Below are 18,879 nucleotides of genomic sequence, written 5' to 3'. Positions count from 1 at the left end.
AGGAGTAGGCAGTTTGGGAGGTTTAGGGTCCACAGAACTATGGTAGATGTCTTTTGTGCTCACCCATTTACTGCCAGATGTTTTCCTGGTGTAGAACATATGGACTATTTGTTAGGCGATAAGGAAAAGGAAAAAGAAATGTGATTTTATGCTACTTCTAAGAAAAAAGTAAAGAGGAACCCATTCTCCTTGTGGTTTACACAGTTTTGTTCATTTCAAATGCTAAATACAAAGTATTATAGTTTGATACTCCTCTTTAGCAACTTCTGCTTCGGAACTTGGGAAACCCAAAATAGGTCAACTTATCTTGAGCCTTGCCCTCCACCCCCCAAACAGACTAAATTCATCCAATTAAGTGAAGCAAAACAATATCAAATTTAGTGCTTGTAAGGTTCTGATTTTTGAAGACAGTAATGAAACAAGTCTTAGAGACAATAAGACATAATGGCCTTTTTGCGCCCATCTCTTAGGTGCTTTTAATATATTATTTCTTTGCATAGGAAAAAAAAAAAAAAAAAGAAGACAAGAAGTAACATTTATGATTTACCTTTTCAAAAAGCACTCTGAAGAGTCCTTTTTTTCAGTCTTAGGCTCCAAAGTAGGATTAGTGATGCTCTTGAGACATGCTGATTGGACACCATCTTAATGATTACAATATAGTTGGGGCTGTGAAGCATGGATGATAGGGTTTTTGGTTTCATGATGTGTTTTTCTAATGAGACTATAATAAATCAAGGATGGTAGCTGCTTTCCTACCTTGAGACATTGTGTGCGCATAGCCACAGCTGGAACCTCTCAAAATCATCACTCTTCACTACTCTTCTTTCCTGTAAAGCAGACAAACTTGAAGAAATCAAGGTTAAATGTGTGAAGGAGCAGATTAGTGACAACTAAAATAAAACAACCACAAAAACTAATTAACAGTTATAATGAAAATCCTATCACAGAAATGGATAATGACTATAGACCAGGTCTAGAAGGAAACATATATTTCTTGGGAAAACTGAGATCTGCCCTGGGAGCTCCCTTCAGTCCAATGAGTGGGCAAAGCGCGCGGAGGAGTTGCTCCCATGTCATGCATCTGGCCAAACTTAGCATTTGTCACTCCACAGCCATACTGGAACCGAATTGATTGAGAAAAGAATAAGCATAGCCAAGTGCATGAGATGGCAGCTCTGGCCGCCCCTCAGCCCTCTTTATTGGACTAAAAGGAGCTCTTCAGCTGTTCCCCCAAATCATGTATACATGCCTCTCCTTCACACGCACATATGGTAGTAGTAGAAGAGAATGAGGAGCAGAAAGGTATCGCATGCTCCCTCCCTTGTGCTTCCTTTAAATGCAGCTTGTCACTCCCACAAAAGATGTTTTAAGATATGCTGTGAAAGTACCTTTTCCTGGGAAAGAGATTCATGGAAATCCTCTCATTTCTTTTTCAGATTTTTCAACACATTCCTGAATTTATATAACCTTTGGCTCCGAGCATCAGCCTTACCAGTCTTGTGCCAATTGCACTGTGCCACATAACACAGCACGTGTATGTCATGCATACCATGTTTGCTTCTTCTCTGTGCTGTAGTTGTGGATAGTGGATGCATCATGTCTACCCATTGGTTTGATGTTCTGGTCTAGCTTTTCTTGAACTGTTGTCAACTTTGGTGAAAGAATCATCGAACCATTTTATAAGTGAGAGAATCATTGGTTATATTGGGGTTTTTTTTGGCACATTTTTGGGTGAGTAGATTAATAATCCCCAGGCTACTAGGTTCTCTGCCCGCATTCTGACATTTGAAAATAATTCAAAATTTTAAATATGAATCTTTACCTTCTTTCTACATTCTGATTATGCTACACTCCAAACTTATCTTAGATGGCAGTGCATACGAGTTTCCACATTTGACTTCTGGCACATAAAAGAAAATCATAGAAGAGTGGAGCATAGGTATAGGATGGTCAAAGGGCAATTGAATACAGCCATCCTCTGAACTATGTTATGTAAGTTGCGGAGAAAGGACAAGGCTTTTAGCAAAAAATTGTAAAAGTATTGGGGTAATGAAATCTCGAAAAGAGATTCAATAGTACTGCATTATTCGCATGAGGTCACTTCTGAGTTCTGGCTCTCTCAAGTCTCAACAGCAAACACCCACAGCAACCCTTTTTCTTCTTCACTCCACAAAACTGCTCAAAAGCAAAAGGCAGAGAGCAGTACTCTAATGCCCCGCTTTGCTACTGTCAGACCCACCATACTCAAGTGCACCCCAACTCCACATCCTTTGGATTAGCATCAACTCAAGGCTAGTCCTTGTGATGAAGGGTGGTGGGGGTGACATCATGGGTTCCGTGTGTATGGTACGGCTGTGAGCTTAGTGTTTGTCCTGCTTCCGATTTGTGGGATTCTGATTCTCTTTTGCAATATGATTCCAGCTGAAATGCTGAATCCCTCCTTCACCTAGGAGAATAATGAAATGATATAAAACCAAAGCGTTTTTTTGTTTTTGTTTTTTGTAATAAGAAAAATGGATTAGCAACAGAGCAGATGCAGTAAGAAGAATGGGAGAATGAGTAAAGCAGAGAAAGTCACTGCTGTATTCTGCATCTCTCCTCCATACTTGTGAAGGAAGGACTCTTGTTTATAGCCTTATAGGCTTGTGGGTCATAAAAGTAGCCATACATAACTTGTTCAATGAGGGGCCTTGAAGGAGATCCGTGGCACAGAGGGCTTCCTCTTGGGAGCCAAGAGCCCTCCTGGTCTTTCACTACAAGCTCAAAATGAATGGGGGTTGTAATTGCGTCGTAAATTTTTATACTTTTGACCTTTATATGGGAGACGCAAGAGAGAAAAAGAGTTTTAGAGAAGCAAAGGAGAAATATTTAACGAGTTTTAAACTCTTTTTTTCCCCCTTTGTCTACCTTATTTTCTTTTCTACATTTCGCCCAAATTTTCAAGTTTGTGGAAATAAATAAATAAATAAATATGATTAAAATTATTTAAGACACATTTTGAAATTCTTTATTTTCCTATTTTTTATAGAAGGAGAAAAAAGAGAGATTAATTAAGAGAAATATGTGATGGATTTTGTTGGTTTAAGCCTAATTTTTATTTTATTTTTTCATTTTTCTAAATATTTTATTTACTTCTCTTTTCTCCAAACTTTAAGATAGAATGATAAATTTTCGGATTCAAAAAGTGAGTAGGAGAGAAAAAGGACCTCCTTTCTTAAAAATATTTTCCTGTTTCTTTAAAATAAGAAAAAGATTTTCTAACTTCAAAAATGATAAATTTTAGATTGAAAAAAGCTGTACCAAAATTTATTTTGTAAATGGTTTTTCAGAAGTTATTTAAACAATTTGGGCATTTTACTACATAACAAACCCGATATGAAAAATAATTGTGTTAAAAACATAAGCTCAAATATTATCTAATTATTACATATATAACCTATTTAACCCATTTAATATTTGAGTTCTTTTTTTTTAATAATCTAGTTAAATTAAGTCTTGTATATGACATAATTAACCTATTTTTTAAAAAATAAATTTTAAATAAGTCAAGTATGGAGTAAATAATTTAAATATATAATTATGTTAATACTAAGATTATTAGATAGGTAAATTTAGGTTAAATTTGTTTTACAGACCTAAAAATTATCTCTATTTGTTAAACGGGTTGATATAAATTTTACTCAAATTTATTTATATTTAACCCAAATATGCAAACGGGTAAATTATATCAAACTTTTTCACTCCTATTTTCAAATATTTTTGTTGTCGCATGGTGGATATTGAAATGACCTCCACGCACAGCATAGGCCCAGGCTCCAGCAGACGCTGTGGACCACTCTTTTGGTTGTTGCCTGCAACTCTGCAACACAAATCATGCAAGGTCAACACTCCTAACGTGATAAGTACAACTAAAATAACTAATCAAAATAGGGTCCAATATTTTAGTTATATGATTTCCATGCATCCTAAAATGTGGTTGCAATGACGACATTATTTCAAACTATTCAATTCTGTTCAGTCGCCTTCTCTGCTGCAACTCCTTTTGTCTTTTGTTTTGTTTGTTTTTAAACATGGGCAAGGCCATCACTCCTTTCTTCTTAAGCTTATGCTTTACACTTCTTCTTTTTTTGCTTTCTTTTTTCTTTTTCTTCAGTGAGATTGTTGGTTGTTTTGAGGTGAGTCCTACACCCTCCATTAAAGAAATCTCATATTCATGAATATTCCAGAGATGAGAATGCTAACTAAGAAACACCCATATGAAAAAATCTTACATGATTTATGCCATATAGTTGCATATGCCTTGCAGATACACAGGAAGAATTCACAATCTCAACCCCTTTATGTAGATGGTTTGTTTCATAAAAAAACAAAGAACTTCCTGTGGGGAGTTCCCCTCCACGTGTCTCTTTCTAACTCAGACACTTTGGTCATCCAGGACAAGTATGAAATCCAACCAAATAGTTGCCTCCAAACTTGGTTAAGATCAGTTTGACACCATAAGTGAGGGGATTCCTTTTCCCCACAAGGCCAGCGGAGTGCCTAGTCAGCACTACAGTAGTTGTGCCATTAGCTCTATAAAAACACTCTAAAAAGTATGAACAAGGGACGTGCACGAGAAAGCTCACTCTCTCTTAAAAATAGTCAGTACTACTCTTAATAGACTTAAACTTCGAAGGGGTGTACCCAGACTACTCGTCTGGACATCCTTTTATATAGGAAATAAGTCTATTGAATAGATGAACTTTTAGGATTGATTGAAATTAGAGTTTGACTCTATATCCTTAAGACAAATTTCATCATGTTCATATGTTTACGATACATGTGATTGTTTTTCATGATACAACGATCACTTTCTTGTAAGAATAACACTCCAAATTATAATAAACAACAAATCGCTTAATGATTTGTACTTTTTTAAATAAAAAAATAAAATAAAAGGCTTGGTAAAAAAAATGACCAAATTTGAAACTAAGGACTTGAAAGTTTAAGAAATGAGAAATGAGTGAAAATAATGGATGAATAAGAAAATACAAGGAACCTATTTGTAGATTTTGTTGGTGACTATAAGACAAAGATGTGTCTTTAAGGCACTAGACATATCATTTGAAAATGTTATGTCTTTAAAATATTAGACTCATCATTTGAAACAAGTTGTATCTATTAAAAAATAACAAGTCTTCCAAGAGAAAAAAAAGACCTAGTTTCAATTCCAACATTTAATCACCCTTAAACAAAAACTCGTTATTTTCTTTTATCAATATCGTTAGGATCATTACATTCTTTTTTAGATTAATATTTAGAGATAGAAACACAAAGAATAGATCATTTTCATTTTTATTTTGTATTTTATGTAAGTGTATTATGCCTTCAAAATTGAAAAAACTATTTTTCATATTTGAATCCTTAAATAAAATTTTGCTTTTCAAAAACCTAAGAAATATTTTCAAAAACTTATTCTTTTAGAACTGCTCCAAAACAATGTTGTCAAATAAGCTTAATATTTCATGTTTAAGCCTATCTAAAAATTAAAGCTATACTTGATTTTTGAAAATTTGGGGGGAATTGAATACGAGGAAATGAAAATATGGACAAAAAGTTGCCCAACAAAAGTGTTGGAAAATAAAAAAATTATTTAATTCTCAATAAAGTGTAGTAATCTCATGCTTACTACCTTGACAAGTGAACGCACTCTTTAACATGACCTTGAGTATATATACTACTACTCAAGCATAGACTTGGCAGTACTGATCATAAGATGATAACAGCACTAAAATAACTGATCAAAAACACTTTGTTTTTGGACTGGTAAAATGTGGTAGCAATGATGACATGATTTCAAGCAATTCAATTCTGTTATGTCGCCTTCTCTGCTGCAACTCCTTTTGTGTTTTGTTTTGTTTTGTTTTGTTTGTTTTTGAATATGGACAAGGCCGTCACTACTGATCCTTTCTTCTTCAACTTATGCTTTTCTTCCTTCTTCTCCATTTTTCTTTTTGGCACTGAATTGGTAATTTGAGGTGAGTCCTACACCCTCCATTAAAGGCTTCTCATATTCATGATCCTAGATATGAGAATTAATGACTGAAAAACCCACATGAAACTCGGTTCTTGAACAACTAATCAATCAATTGTAGAAATGAAAACAATCTATGAGATTTGTGTGAAATAAATATAGCCAGTCACTGTTTCATTGTCAAAATTAAATTAGTTACAAGTCTACAACTCCTCTATTTTCTTCTTCTTTCTTGCAGTGCAGTTGGAGATGTATGCTACATAGCTGGATGCCTTGCATATACACATCAAGCATTCATCACAATCTCAACCCATTTATGAAGATTGTTGTTCCATAAAAAAACAAAGAACTTTACAAAATTGAATGATGTCTAAGAAGAAAAGGGAGGGTTGTAGCTAGCTAGGTACAAGGTTGAAGGTGCTTAAGAAGCTAAACTCACTTCAACTTATTGTACAATATATATATAGCCATCAGAAGTCCAACCAAAACATACCAATTTTGCTAGCAAATAAGCAAACTTGGCAGTTGACGGTTATTTAACATTCAAGATAGGAAAACAAGGTCCTGCAGCAAAGGATGCCCTCTTCACAAACCTTCCTTTCATTCTAGGCCTTTTCTCCGCATTCAATTTCCTAACCTCGTACCTTATCTTCTTGGAAAACAGCCTAGTCCTTCGCTTCTCTCGGTACCTCAACACTCTTGCTTCTCTACCCCCATCCCTGCCTCCAAAATTTCCTCCCACTCCTCCCACATCTCCACACGGCCCATGAACATTTGTTGGACAAGCACCCTGAAAGATTCAACACAAAAATGGCAATTGTAAGTCGGTCATCACTATTTGATCAAATTATAATTAAGGGCATTCAACATCAATAAATACTTTGGATCATCATATATATATATATATATAAACATGCATCTCTTCAATTGGATTTTATGTTTGTGTGGGGGAGATTACCATGTAGTCTGGCCAGTAGTCGTTGGGATCGAATTCTGGACGATTTCCTGTTGTCCATGGAGAGCCTTGGCTGGCCCAGGCAGTGATGACATCCTCGTAATTAAGACTCAAAGATATCTTTCTCCTCATCTCCACTGCAGCCACCATCTTCTCCTCATGTTCCTCCTCGTCCATTACAGTTGACTCATAATCTAAGTTCCATGCTAACAATTCTTTTGTCATGTCCAATTCCGGGTCCAGATGGAAGGTTGCATCAGTTTCCACTCGTTCCTCTTTAACTTTCACCTTTTGGTCTCCAAAACAAGCATCCATATCATTGATTCCGCACGAGTCCTCATCCAGGCCTGCTCCTAGATAGCTCTCAACATCAGCAGCAAACTCTGCAAGATCCATTTCTGAGGGCAGAAACCCAGTTAGAGAATCCAAGTCACCTATTTCTTCATGTCCGTAATCCGATAAAGGCTTTGAATCATTTTCCATGCCGATTTCAGGTATCCCGTCATTGTTGAGTTCCGCAACGAAGGGATCAAAGGTCGGAACCCGAAAAAGGAACTGCTCTTCATTCTCATCAGGCGATGCTTCTTCACTCCCAATCTCCGGAACAAGTGGGGGAGGAGTTGGAAACTTGTTCTCATGTTTAGATGGTTGCACCGAGGTGCGCTTCACATTGCGTGGGCTTCTGGCCTTGCGAGTGAACCCCTGGTGCCAGGCGGGAGTAGAATTTTCACGCATTGAGTCAGCGTTCTTACAAGACGCGGCCTGGAGCCGAACCCTTTCATGCCTTTCGGCTAATTGGTTTGCCGAATGCACTGATGCATCGCATGCTTGGCATAGGAAAGCATCATCAGCGCCACAGTACCAACGAGCCCGCTTGTGCAGGCAGTTATCGCAGGCCCTTGCAGTCTTGCCTCCCATGGCATTTGCAACTTTCTTGTCAGTGATCATGGAAGAAGAAAGAGGAGAAGAAGATGGAAAATTGGGCAGAAACACAGAAACTAAAGACCCAGAACGAAGCGCAAATTGTAACAGCAGTGACTCTTCGTATTAGTGGGAGGGGCAAATGATGGAGTTATGGGGCCCATGAGCCCACACACACTGGGTTGCAGCGAATGGGCGCTTTGCCCATGCAATTTTTGGTTGGTTTTGTCCATGGAAAGAGATTGCTAGTTGGGGACTTATCTCGATGCTGAATGGCTGAAGTTATGAAATATGTCCTATTCTCCGCCTTCTTGTGGCTCTCTCTTTGAGTCATTTGGACCCTACTGGATTGTGGCCTTGAGAGAGCCTTTGCTGAGGGTGGGCACCATGAAAATTAACTCTCTCCCTCTCTCCCTCTCTCTCTCTCCTTCTCCCTCTCTCTCTGTCTCTCTGTGTGTCTCTCTCTGTCTCTCTCTCAAAATTTCAATTGTCAATATGAAGAGGACCCATTTGGTGTTCTCTCCTCTACATTTCAATTATTCATGCTTCAACTTTATGGTCTTTGTTTGCGGTCCCCTATGGTTGCAATCACCACTGTCTCAGCCTCTCTCTCACAGCTTGAGTTAGATCCATTTGCTGTTTTGTCTCTACATTTCCAATTATTCCTCCTACAACTTTATAAACCTTGTTTGCATGCTCTATAGTTGCTTTCATCTCTGTCTCTCCCTCAACGCCTCTTAGCCACTCTCCACCAGTTAACGCATTTGCAGTCGAAGAAGCATCCAGATGCTCCTCTTTCAACTTAAATTCATTCCCATCATGCATTTCTCGATCCCATTCATGACCCACCTTAGTCTGTGACCTTTTGGATCCATAGTTGGTCCTCCTTAATAATTCTTGTAGCCCAACTTCACTTACATATTTGATGAATTTTCATTTGAATCATCATTTTGTAAATATTGAAATATTTAGTTTTTCATATGTTTTACTACACCCAAAATTAAATTGACTTAGCCCTCGTTTGGGATTTCTGCTTTTCACTTTAATCAGAGGTTGAAATTCAAGTAAAATTTACACTTCTTAAAGATATCATAAGTAAAAAAAAAAAATACAACATTTTTTTTAATTATATATCAAATTCTTTTTTTAAGTTAAAAAAAGACTTTTTTATTTCTTAAAAGTCAATCCTTGACTTAATGATTTAATTTAGCTTTTTTTTAAATACATATAATATATATATATATATATATATAAAAGGTTATGTTTGGTTCGAGAAAAATTTAAAAGAAAATGTGAAAAAAAATAAAAGATAAATTCAAAATTAATAAATTAAAAATATATAAAATATTAATTAATTTAATTATATTTAATTTTCTTTTCCCTTTTTCATATTAAAACTAAACACAAAAAAAAATTATTATTTTTTAATTTTTTTTTTCTTTTCTTAATATTTCACGGTAGTCGAATGTAGCCTAATAGTTGAAAGTGGGGATTCTTAGGCCAGGTCTAATATTTCTTTAGTTCTTCATCTATTGGACAAATGGTCCCATTCCTGAGTGCGTTGTTGAAAAAAAAAATCACTAATATAGGATGACGTTGGAGATATTTTCTATTTCTGCTTTAAAAATAAAATAAAATAATACAAAATATAAGTACATTTTTGTATATTTAAAAAGGTACTTTTTAAAATTTTTAACGTTTGAGGAAATAAAAATTTTTAATTTCCTCAAAATTTTAAAATTTTAAAAAGAATTTTCAAGAATATAAGATAATTCTTTATTTTTTATACATAGGTTATTATATTTTCTATTAAAAAATAAAAAATAAAAAATATATGCAAACTTCACCTACAACCTTTAGCTTTTCAATTGCAAAACCATCACTTACAAGTCAAAGTTGTTAATGAAATAAATAAAAAAAAATCTTTAAATCTCATATCAAAAAGCATAATCTAATTAAAAGTCACTAACTATGTTTTTGACACTATTTTTTAAAACTATTTTTAAGAACAATTTTTAAAAATTATTTTTGATATTTTTTAAAATAAAAGTCTGTTTGGAAATCTAAATTATTTTTAACATGTTTTTAATATTCTTAAATGTGCTTTAAAAATAATTTTTATGTTTAGTATTTTATTTTTAATCATTCTACATATTTATATAAATATTTTTTAAAATAACCTTTAAAAAACTACAAAAAACAATTAAAAAAATGATATTTGAAAATATCATATTTTAAAACAATTTTTTATTACTAAACCTGTTTTATTTTGAAAAACAAAAATTTGTTCTAAAAAACAATTACCAAACATGCCTCATCTTTCTATATCTTGCATGTCATCTCATCTTTTTATATTTAAGAAAGGGTTTTTACTATAATAATGAATTTATACATTTCAAAAAGTGGAATTAATTATAATGTAATACATATGTAATTAGATTTTATTGTTTTACACGTAAATCCGTTACATTATTTGTTGGAAAGTGTTACAAATTCCTAACCCAAATTCTTAATTAGTATTCCTAAATTGATATATTATTATAATATTATATATATTTTTATATAAATAAAAAAAATTATTAAAAATATCTTTATAAATATTTTAGGTTATGAAAGTAAAAAGTTATACGATGAAAATGAACTTGTAAAAATTATATAAGATTGATAGAGATGTGATGAAGAATAGAAAACACCCGATGATGGAAAAATACAGAATATTTTAGGAATCTAACAATTGTATATAATTTTGTCATCTATAATATTTTATATAGTATGATAAAATGATTTTGTTCTCATTCATGAATATAAACATAATTAACCAAACCATGTTAAAACTCCATCTTTATGTGAATTATTTTATTTTTGTATTTTTCAATTAACATTGTTTCCATTAAAGCTTTTGTTGCCATAATATTATTTTATATTATGATTTTATTGTTATATAAGTTGGTGTCATTTTTTATCATTTAATTTTATCATTTACACTCTCATAAAAAGACATAAATTTCAAGGTACATTTTGATCTATGGAGGTCACAAAATCGATGGCTAAGGTTTAGGAGCCTAGCGTTTTCCTTGTTATGTTTGGTTCCCGAAAAATATTAAGGAAAGAAAAAAAATATAAAAGAAAATAATTTTTTCATGCTTGGTTGCCCTATGAAAAATATAAAAGAAAATGAAATATAATTAAAACTAATTAAAATTATGTATTTTTAAATTATTTAATCTTTATATTGATGAGTTAAAATAAATAAAATAAGTTTGAAGTAATAAAAAAAATAATTTATCAATTTTTAATTTATTTTTTATTTTTCTTTATTTTTTGTTTCTTCTATTTTTCCTTTATATTTTCTTTTCCTTATATTTTTCTTCAAATTTTTTGAAACCAAACATAGCCTACAAGAATCATTTCGAAGGTACATTGAATTGATGTAACATCTAACATAAAATCAGGAGAGGCCGTGTGAGATGTTTGTACTAGATTGTCTCAGTTACATCCATTTAAATGGATAAGTCTTAGAAATGAAAAGAATCTTGGGTAATATCAAATAGATGATGGTGATGATGATGATGATGGGGCTTGTGGGATGTAAAATCAGGGAGCTAAGGCGACATTGTGACTAGGATTTTGATTGAAGTTGTTGCACACAAGTTGCATTTTCTGAGGTCTGCCGGTTTAACTCATCTCCATCGTTACGTGGTTGTTGGAGCAGTGAGGCCCGTGAGGGCCACCCATTAAACTAGATCGCTACCAAAAAAAAATTCAACCATATCCACTATTAATTAATTTTGGCCTTTCCTTAATCCGAGGATAATCATCCTCATTTGTTTTTCTGGGTTTTTTTCTTAAATATTATTTTTAAAAAGTATTAAACCCCAACCCACAATCTCCTATCAAGTCTTCTGATATCACATTGAACTATCAATTTTTTTAAATATTTGATTCTGAAAAATTTAAAGGAAAGAAAATAAAAAGAAAAAATGAAATAAAAGAAAAAATGAAGTAAAATTAATAAATTATTTTTTATATATTTTTTCAAACTCATTTTATTTAATTTTCTCGATTATATAAAGATTAAATAATTTTAAAATATATAAATTTCTAACTAATTTTAATTATATTTAATTTAATTTTTTTTATAGTGAAATTAGATATGAGAAAATCATTTTCCTTTATATTTTTTTTTCTTTCCTTAGTATTTTTCTGGAACTAAACATAAAAAAGTTTAAATTTATAGAATTTAAATGCATAATGTATATTATATACTTTAAAACTCTTCCTCACGTATGCTTTGATGTTTCCTCAAAATATCAATTTTCCTAAAAATTTAAATATGTAGGATTTGGATGCAAAATGTATATGATATACTTTAACACCATTCCTCCCGTATACTCCATTTTTAAGCTTACATTTAAACTTAATAAATTAGATAAATAAATATGAATTAATGAGGGTTGAACACTTAATATCCCTTTAGACAAATCTATCATATTAAATTATCAATTTTTTTTTTTAAAATTTAAACTTATAAGATTCAGACTCAATATATATATCATGCTATTTAACATTTTTTTTATCACTTATTTTATTTTGTATTGAACTCTTTTTATTTTTATTTTTATTTTTTATTTTTTGCATTAAAACAATGAGTTTAAAAGACAAATTTACTTTTATACTAAATTCATTCCTTTAAAAAATAATTTCCACTTGAAATTCAAAACAATGGTAACTTTAGAACGATTTTTTATTGTATGGTTTTTTAAAAAATATTTTTAAAAAATTATATTACTCCTGCTAAAGACCTCCTTTTTCCACTTATTATAAATTTGAAAATATTTTTAAAACTATTATATTTTAATTTCTTAATTTACTTTATTTTTTATTTTTCAAAATCTCCTCTGGACCTCCTATTTATTTATTTATATTGGAGTGAGGCTTAGAATTTGGCCGGATGCAAGGCCACGCCAAATCTATCTATTTCTGAGTCTTGGCCATGAATTATTACTAAATAAAAAAACTTAAAATTGACTCTTTTAATTAAAAAATAATTATCTAAAAAATATAAAATAAAATGATATTATAAAATAAGATCTCTCGAAATCATAAAATATATTATTAATTTATATTATTTAAAAGGATGTTTGTAGTTTATACCTCAAAATCATAACATTGACTTATTTATTTTATGTTAACCAAATCACGCATACAAATAAAAAATAAAAAAACATAAGATTTTTAACGAGTTCGATGATTAATGTGATTTTTATATTTACGGAGTGCACTAACACTTGACAATCTACTAATATAAAGAAACGAGAAGAATTATAGTAGCGAAAGTCTCTTGCACCCTCTAAAAAATAAAACTCTAAAATATAAAATAGTTAAATATATAATGAGGGGTAAATTCGTAATTCATTTCATGAAAAAAAAAAAAAAAAAATCTCTAAGGGATGCTGTCCCTTCAACCCTTACAAGTAGTGATTTTCGTGAGCTTAGCAGTAAGGTCGACCTCCACAAATTTAACAAAAGAGCTTGACCCTTGGCATCATGAGTAAAATATAACAAAACTAATTCAAGCTTTGTATTAATCCAATATTTTATTAAACTTGATAGTTCACTACCTATCAAACCCTTTTTGTTCTAAAATAAATAAATTATAAAAAATTGTCTTATTGTTAAAACAAATATGTAACAAAAATTCAAGCCCTTATTATTATTTTCATTCACACCAAATCACCAAACACACACGAACAAAAAATAAATAAAACACAAGATTTCTAATATGGTTTGACAATCAATGTGATCTTTACGTCCACGGAATGCATCAATACTCAACAATTCACTAATAAAAAAGAACAATAAGAGTTACAATGGTGAAAGCTCTTGAAAACACCTCTCAATTGCGGTTGCACTCTCTTAAAAAAAAAAAATTAAAATATAAAAGGGTTAAATATATAATAAAGACAAACTCATCATTCATCTTATAAAAAAAAAATTCTCCACTAGGTGCTACCCCCTTCAACCGCCGCGAATTAACCAAACAACTTTATCATTGCAAACTCAACTATGAGTTCCACACCTTACGAGTTGACTAGGAAACTCAACTTTCAACATTCTAAGTAAAACACAATAAAATTGATTCAAACTTTACAATCTAATATTTTATTAGTCTTAATACGTCACTGACTATCAACCCTTTTTGTTCCAAAAAAACCAAGCTATAAATTTTTTGTATTATTTAAAACAAAAATACTTATTATTAAAGCAAAAATATCAAAAAAAAATATTTCCATTTCCATGATATAGAATTGAAGTGTTGAGTTGTTATTATTATTTTTATTCTTCACTTGAATAAAAACCCAAAAAAATACCTATTATTTATTAATAACATATTTGATGATTACACAAGAAAGTCCAAAACACTTTATTCGAAACTTGAAAATTCGTTGAACCTTTCACTCTTTTTTTGTTCCTTAATATATTAAATTTATAAAATATTAATAAGATATAGTCATGCTATTTCTTTAATTTCTATTTATTAAATAAAAAAAATCTGAATTTATGAAAGTGCCTAAACCATACTTTCAATGGAAATTAATTTTGATATCAATAAAATTTTATACACTAAAAATTCATGGGTGAATCCTAGAAAGAGTTTGAGATAAAGACAAATAGATTTATGATGAGTTTTAGTAGTTTTTGAAAACCTAAAATAGCTCGAGTATGACTTGTTTCGATCTGATTATATATAATTTTTGTTTTTATAAATAAAAATATTATTTCTATACCCACCTCATTTTGCCCCGTTCTATTTAAAAACAAAATTTGGATAATAATAAAAATACATATAAATAAATTAGACAGAGTTGGGTTGGAGTGAATTGACTTGTGTTGAACCCGTTTCATTAATGTCATTCCTATTTGCGACCACCACTTGCAAGACACATGGCGATAATTTATAATAACAAAAACATATAAACATAAACCCTCATTTCAAAATAAATAAAGTGACAAGTTGTAAAATCAACAAACTAAAGCACGAAATACTTAGACTAAGAAACACTCCACTAGAAGAATTAGAGGTTTGGTTACTTCTAGAATCGGATGCAGTCCCTGCACCAAAATAAAACGGGGATGGAACCGAAAATGGAGATGGAGATGGAGACAATGATATAGATGGGAACATGGTTTCCGGAGACGGGGATGCCATGGGCGATGTCTCCCAGTAACTCTCATTACCTGCAATATATTCATCATTAGTGTACGTACTCATAAATATTAGAGTTGGAGAAAGCTTCTGAATGGAGGAATTTCTAAAGCTCGATGGCAATTACCTGAGCAATTAGCATGAGAAGAATTTACCAAGCTGCACCAAGAGAAAAAAAATTAGGAACTTTTAACAAAGCTTGACATACGTAGTGAAGAAAAGCAGTAGTTGATTTGGTCTACATATATCTTGGACATGCAGGTTCTGCAAAATTATTTGGTCATATTTGGCTTGATTTTTAGAAAATGGGAGAGCCCCACATGAATAAAAGGGTTGTGATACCTTCTGAAAATTTTCCGACCGCCATGGCCACGGTACACACAGGTGGTGATGTTGCACCCAGCAGGAGTTTTGGTGACAACCACATCGCCTATGAAGAGATGGGATGCTTTGCACTGTAAACGATTGCAGGCGACCATGATCCCAGATGGAAAGCATTGCAGGCTGATCATCAAACAATGAAATTAAATATATGATGATGTAGAGCTGATAATGAAAAAGAAAATATATAGAAAAAAAAAGGGAGTTTGATTACTTGAGATGAGTGGGTGTGCAGCTACATCTGATGCAGTTATTGGCAGTGAGAGCATAGGAGCCATTTGCAACTATTAGGCTTTCGTTGTACCACCTGAGATTTGCTGATGAACATGCTGCATACACACCAACAAGCTAGCCAAAATAGTATTCACAATCACCAAGTAATTTATACACATGTTGTGAAAATGGTTTAAGGGACCGTTGGTAATTTGTGTCGGTACGTCGTGTTTGTGTCTTGTCAAAGACTAAGTATTTTAATTATTAAATAGGTAATACGTTGTGTCATCAATTTAATCTATTTAACGATCAGATCATCTTATTATATAATTATATAATTAATATCTTAACTAGATATTTTTTTACTTCAATTTATCGATATTTTCGTTAGACGATATATTTTACCTATATGTCATATCGATCTTCTTCGATACATGATTTGTCCTGATATTTTTGTCATTGATTATAAGTATATAATTTATATAATATTAAAAAAATTTTAAAATTAAGAATATATATATATATATAATTAAAAAGCTTAATAACATTTTATTTTTTATTTTTTAAATTATTAAATTAAATGATAAAGATAAATATAAATGTATTAAATATTATTAATTAAATAAATAAAATACATATAATATTTAAGTATAAATATATATTTGAGATAAAATAAAATTTTATCATTTAATTTTAATTACATGTCAAAAATTATTTATTCTATTATTTTATAATTTTAAAAATTATTATATTATTTTATACTTCATTAAAAAAATAAACGGGGAGTTAAATATTTACAACTTAGTAATTTTCTTCAATAGTTTCCCAAATTAAGACTTGATTGACAGAACATCATTTATTTCTAATATCCTATCCCCACCTAAGGAGACAAAAAAGGTAAAGACAAAGGTGGTTATGGGTTATGACCCTTATCAGATTAGGGCCTGGTTGGTGTGTGACAGTAATTGACCCTAATTTTTCCTCCAATCTGAGCAAAATTAAACCCTCAACAAACAACCGACAAGTAGTCCAAAAATTTTATGTAGCTCCAACGAGTCCAACCTACCAAAGAGCTCACGGGTTATGCAAGGTGACCAAGGACATAATCTACAGTTTTACTATACCACTAGTATAAATGCGTGTAGTGAAATCTAAATTATTGGACATGACAAAAACAAAGGTAGAAGATGTAGACAATGTACATGTTCCTTATCTAAATTATTGGACAATGACATAAAGGTAGAAGATGCACACAATGTACACGTTCCTTATACCGAAAAAACAAAGCCCTATGTTTCCTTGTTGTTTCTTCCATGTCTAATAACTTAAGATTTGCGAGGCAATTGATGGTTTATGATAGTCTTAATTGTTAATTAATCAAATTTATCTTAGGTGTTAGGAAGTGTCCTAAATTCCTAATTAGTATAGATTCATTTTTTGTAAAAAATATTATATAAAATATTTATAGGTTGATATATTATTGTAATATTAGACTTCCTTATACAATAAGGAAGGTTGTTGGAAATATCTTTATAAATATTCTAAGTCATGGGGAAAAAGTTATGAGACGGATACGAGGTGGATAGAGATGTGAGGAAAAACGGGAGGTACCCGGTGGAGTGAGAGAGAAATATGAGATGTTTCGGGAATCCAATAGTTGTATCTAATTCTGTCCTCTTTAATATTCTCTATTGTATAGTAGAATTATTCTCTCTCATCCGTGGACGGTTGGCTGAACCACGTTAAAACCTCGTGTACCATATGTGTGATTGTTTTATCTTTATGTTCTTAAACTAACATTATTGACATCAAAGCTTTCACTGACATAACACTAGGCAATTCGAAGAAGAACAAGCGTGTGAGAGTCTCATATATCATCAGCATATCTACAATTTTTTAGGAAATTAAGGGCACAACAATCCTAGGTTCCAGTGTGAGAGTCTCATATATCATCAACATATCTACAATTTTTGAGGAAATTAAGGGCACAACAATCCTAGGTTCCAGCAGAAATTGGTGATGATAATCGACTAACCTGGTATTGGGATAGCCAGAATGTCTCCGGGATCGATCACCAGTTGGCCGAGGCCGTTAACCGCGGCCAAGTCAGTGACAGTAGTACGATATCGAGCTCCAATGCTGCCCAAGCTCTCCCCTCTCTGTACCACATATGACATGTACACAGCAGTCGCACCGTTGTTTGTGTTACCAAAACATGTGCATGGCAATGGAATCACAAGGCTCTGCCCATACCCAGCCCCTTTTCCTCCATTAACGCTTCTTATCTGATCTGCACTCACAAGCCCCCCGAACCCCTCTGATATTAAATCCATCGTGTCAGCCGCTTTGACTGTGTAAGTTGTGGACAGAGAACGCCGAATGCCGTCCACACAAGGACACAGGATGGGGACTTTCACGAGTGATTTTGCAGGGATGATTTGGCTTGCAGATGATGGCTTTGTTGGGTCCATGGAGTTGGCAGCCAAGACATCAGAGATGTTGACTTGGAAGCGTGACGCAATCTCAGAGAGCTTGGAGTCCCAAGGAAGAAGATAGGAGAGAAGAGAGTTGCAGGAATCTGAAGAACTGCATGGTTCAATTACAGACTTTGCTTGCGTTATGGAACCAAAAGAAAGTAAAGAAAGAAGAAGAAGAAGAAGAAGACGGTGGAATTGATCTCTCATTTCTTTCTTTTTTTTCTCTGGAGTTGGGAGCCAGGTGGGTTGGCTGTGACCTGTGAAGAAGACAATATAATTATCAGAAAGATAGATAGTTGGGAAGACACAGACACAGAGAGAAAAGCAGAGAAGAATTAGGGATGATAAGGGGGTTGAAGGGAGGATAGGACAATGGATACCCATCTAACTCCTGAGAAGGTCAGCCAAGAACCTAACAGTCATTGGGGCTTACTGGCTTGGCAGGGATCATCACACTTCTCAAAAAGGTGATATATATCAAGCCAACCGCCTTCTTAATTGAATGGGGCCTCTCTCCCCCTTTCTGGAAATGCTTACATATCCCTCCAAGAGATTCCAAGCTGTAGTTTATAGCTTGCAGAACATTACAATTAATGGTCAGTGTCCTATTACAATTGCCTGGGATTTTTTCCTACAAATGAGTGAAGTTTAGTATGGTTGGTAGGTTGGAATTAATTTCTTTAAGGTGAAATCAACCCTAATCTTTGCAGAT

General features: G+C 32.4%; 2 protein-coding genes across 4 annotated transcripts; both read right to left on the bottom strand.

The window, feature by feature from the left end:
- Positions 1–6,161: 6,161 nt before the first annotated feature.
- On the bottom strand, positions 6,162–8,122 carry LOC117904246 (zinc finger protein CONSTANS-LIKE 16). The gene is made up of 2 exons (XM_034816761.1): positions 6,972–8,122; positions 6,162–6,803 (listed from the first exon to the last, which is right to left on the bottom strand). The coding sequence occupies exons 1-2, from the start codon at positions 7,914–7,916 to the stop codon at positions 6,546–6,548; spliced, it is 1,203 nt and encodes a 400-aa protein (XP_034672652.1). The 5' UTR covers positions 7,917–8,122; the 3' UTR covers positions 6,162–6,545.
- Positions 8,123–14,841: 6,719 nt separating this feature from the next.
- Positions 14,842–18,634, bottom strand: LOC117934440 (lysM domain-containing GPI-anchored protein 1-like). 3 transcript variants are annotated; one of them, XM_034856119.1, is made up of 6 exons: positions 18,548–18,634; positions 17,726–18,424; positions 15,692–15,806; positions 15,439–15,600; positions 15,224–15,255; positions 14,842–15,128 (listed from the first exon to the last, which is right to left on the bottom strand). In XM_034856119.1, the coding sequence occupies exons 1-6, from the start codon at positions 18,549–18,551 to the stop codon at positions 14,878–14,880; spliced, it is 1,263 nt and encodes a 420-aa protein (XP_034712010.1). In that variant the 5' UTR covers positions 18,552–18,634; the 3' UTR covers positions 14,842–14,877. The 3 variants fall into 3 exon arrangements, with proteins under 3 accessions (XP_034712010.1, XP_034712011.1, XP_034712009.1); XM_034856120.1 differs by having other exon boundaries at positions 18,601–18,621; XM_034856118.1 differs by having other exon boundaries at positions 17,726–18,592.
- Between the last annotated feature and the right edge of the window lie 245 nt (positions 18,635–18,879).

Source organism: Vitis riparia, chromosome 17, assembly GCF_004353265.1.
Source record: "Vitis riparia cultivar Riparia Gloire de Montpellier isolate 1030 chromosome 17, EGFV_Vit.rip_1.0, whole genome shotgun sequence".
NCBI lineage: Eukaryota > Viridiplantae > Streptophyta > Magnoliopsida > Vitales > Vitaceae > Vitis > Vitis riparia.
The sequence above is the reverse complement of the archived record's forward strand: the minus strand, read 5'-3'. Positions and strand labels throughout refer to the sequence as shown.

Bases quoted from the DNA above. Each gene is read 5' to 3' on its own strand.
- LOC117904246 (XM_034816761.1), bottom strand. From the start codon at position 7,916: ATGATCACTGACAAGAAAGTTGCAAATGCCATGGGAGGCAAGACTGCA. The intron at 6,804-6,971 runs GTAATCTCCCCC...TGAATCTTTCAG, and splicing joins ACTACTGGCCAGACTACATG to GGTGCTTGTCCAACAAATGT.
- LOC117934440 (XM_034856118.1), bottom strand. From the start codon at position 18,551: ATGGGTATCCATTGTCCTATCCTCCCTTCAACCCCCTTATCATCCCTA. The intron at 15,256-15,438 runs GTATCACAACCC...CTCTTGGTGCAG, and splicing joins GGTCGGAAAATTTTCAGAAG to CTTGGTAAATTCTTCTCATG. The intron at 15,129-15,223 runs GTAATTGCCATC...AATATATTGCAG, and splicing joins TTCTCATGCTAATTGCTCAG to GTAATGAGAGTTACTGGGAG.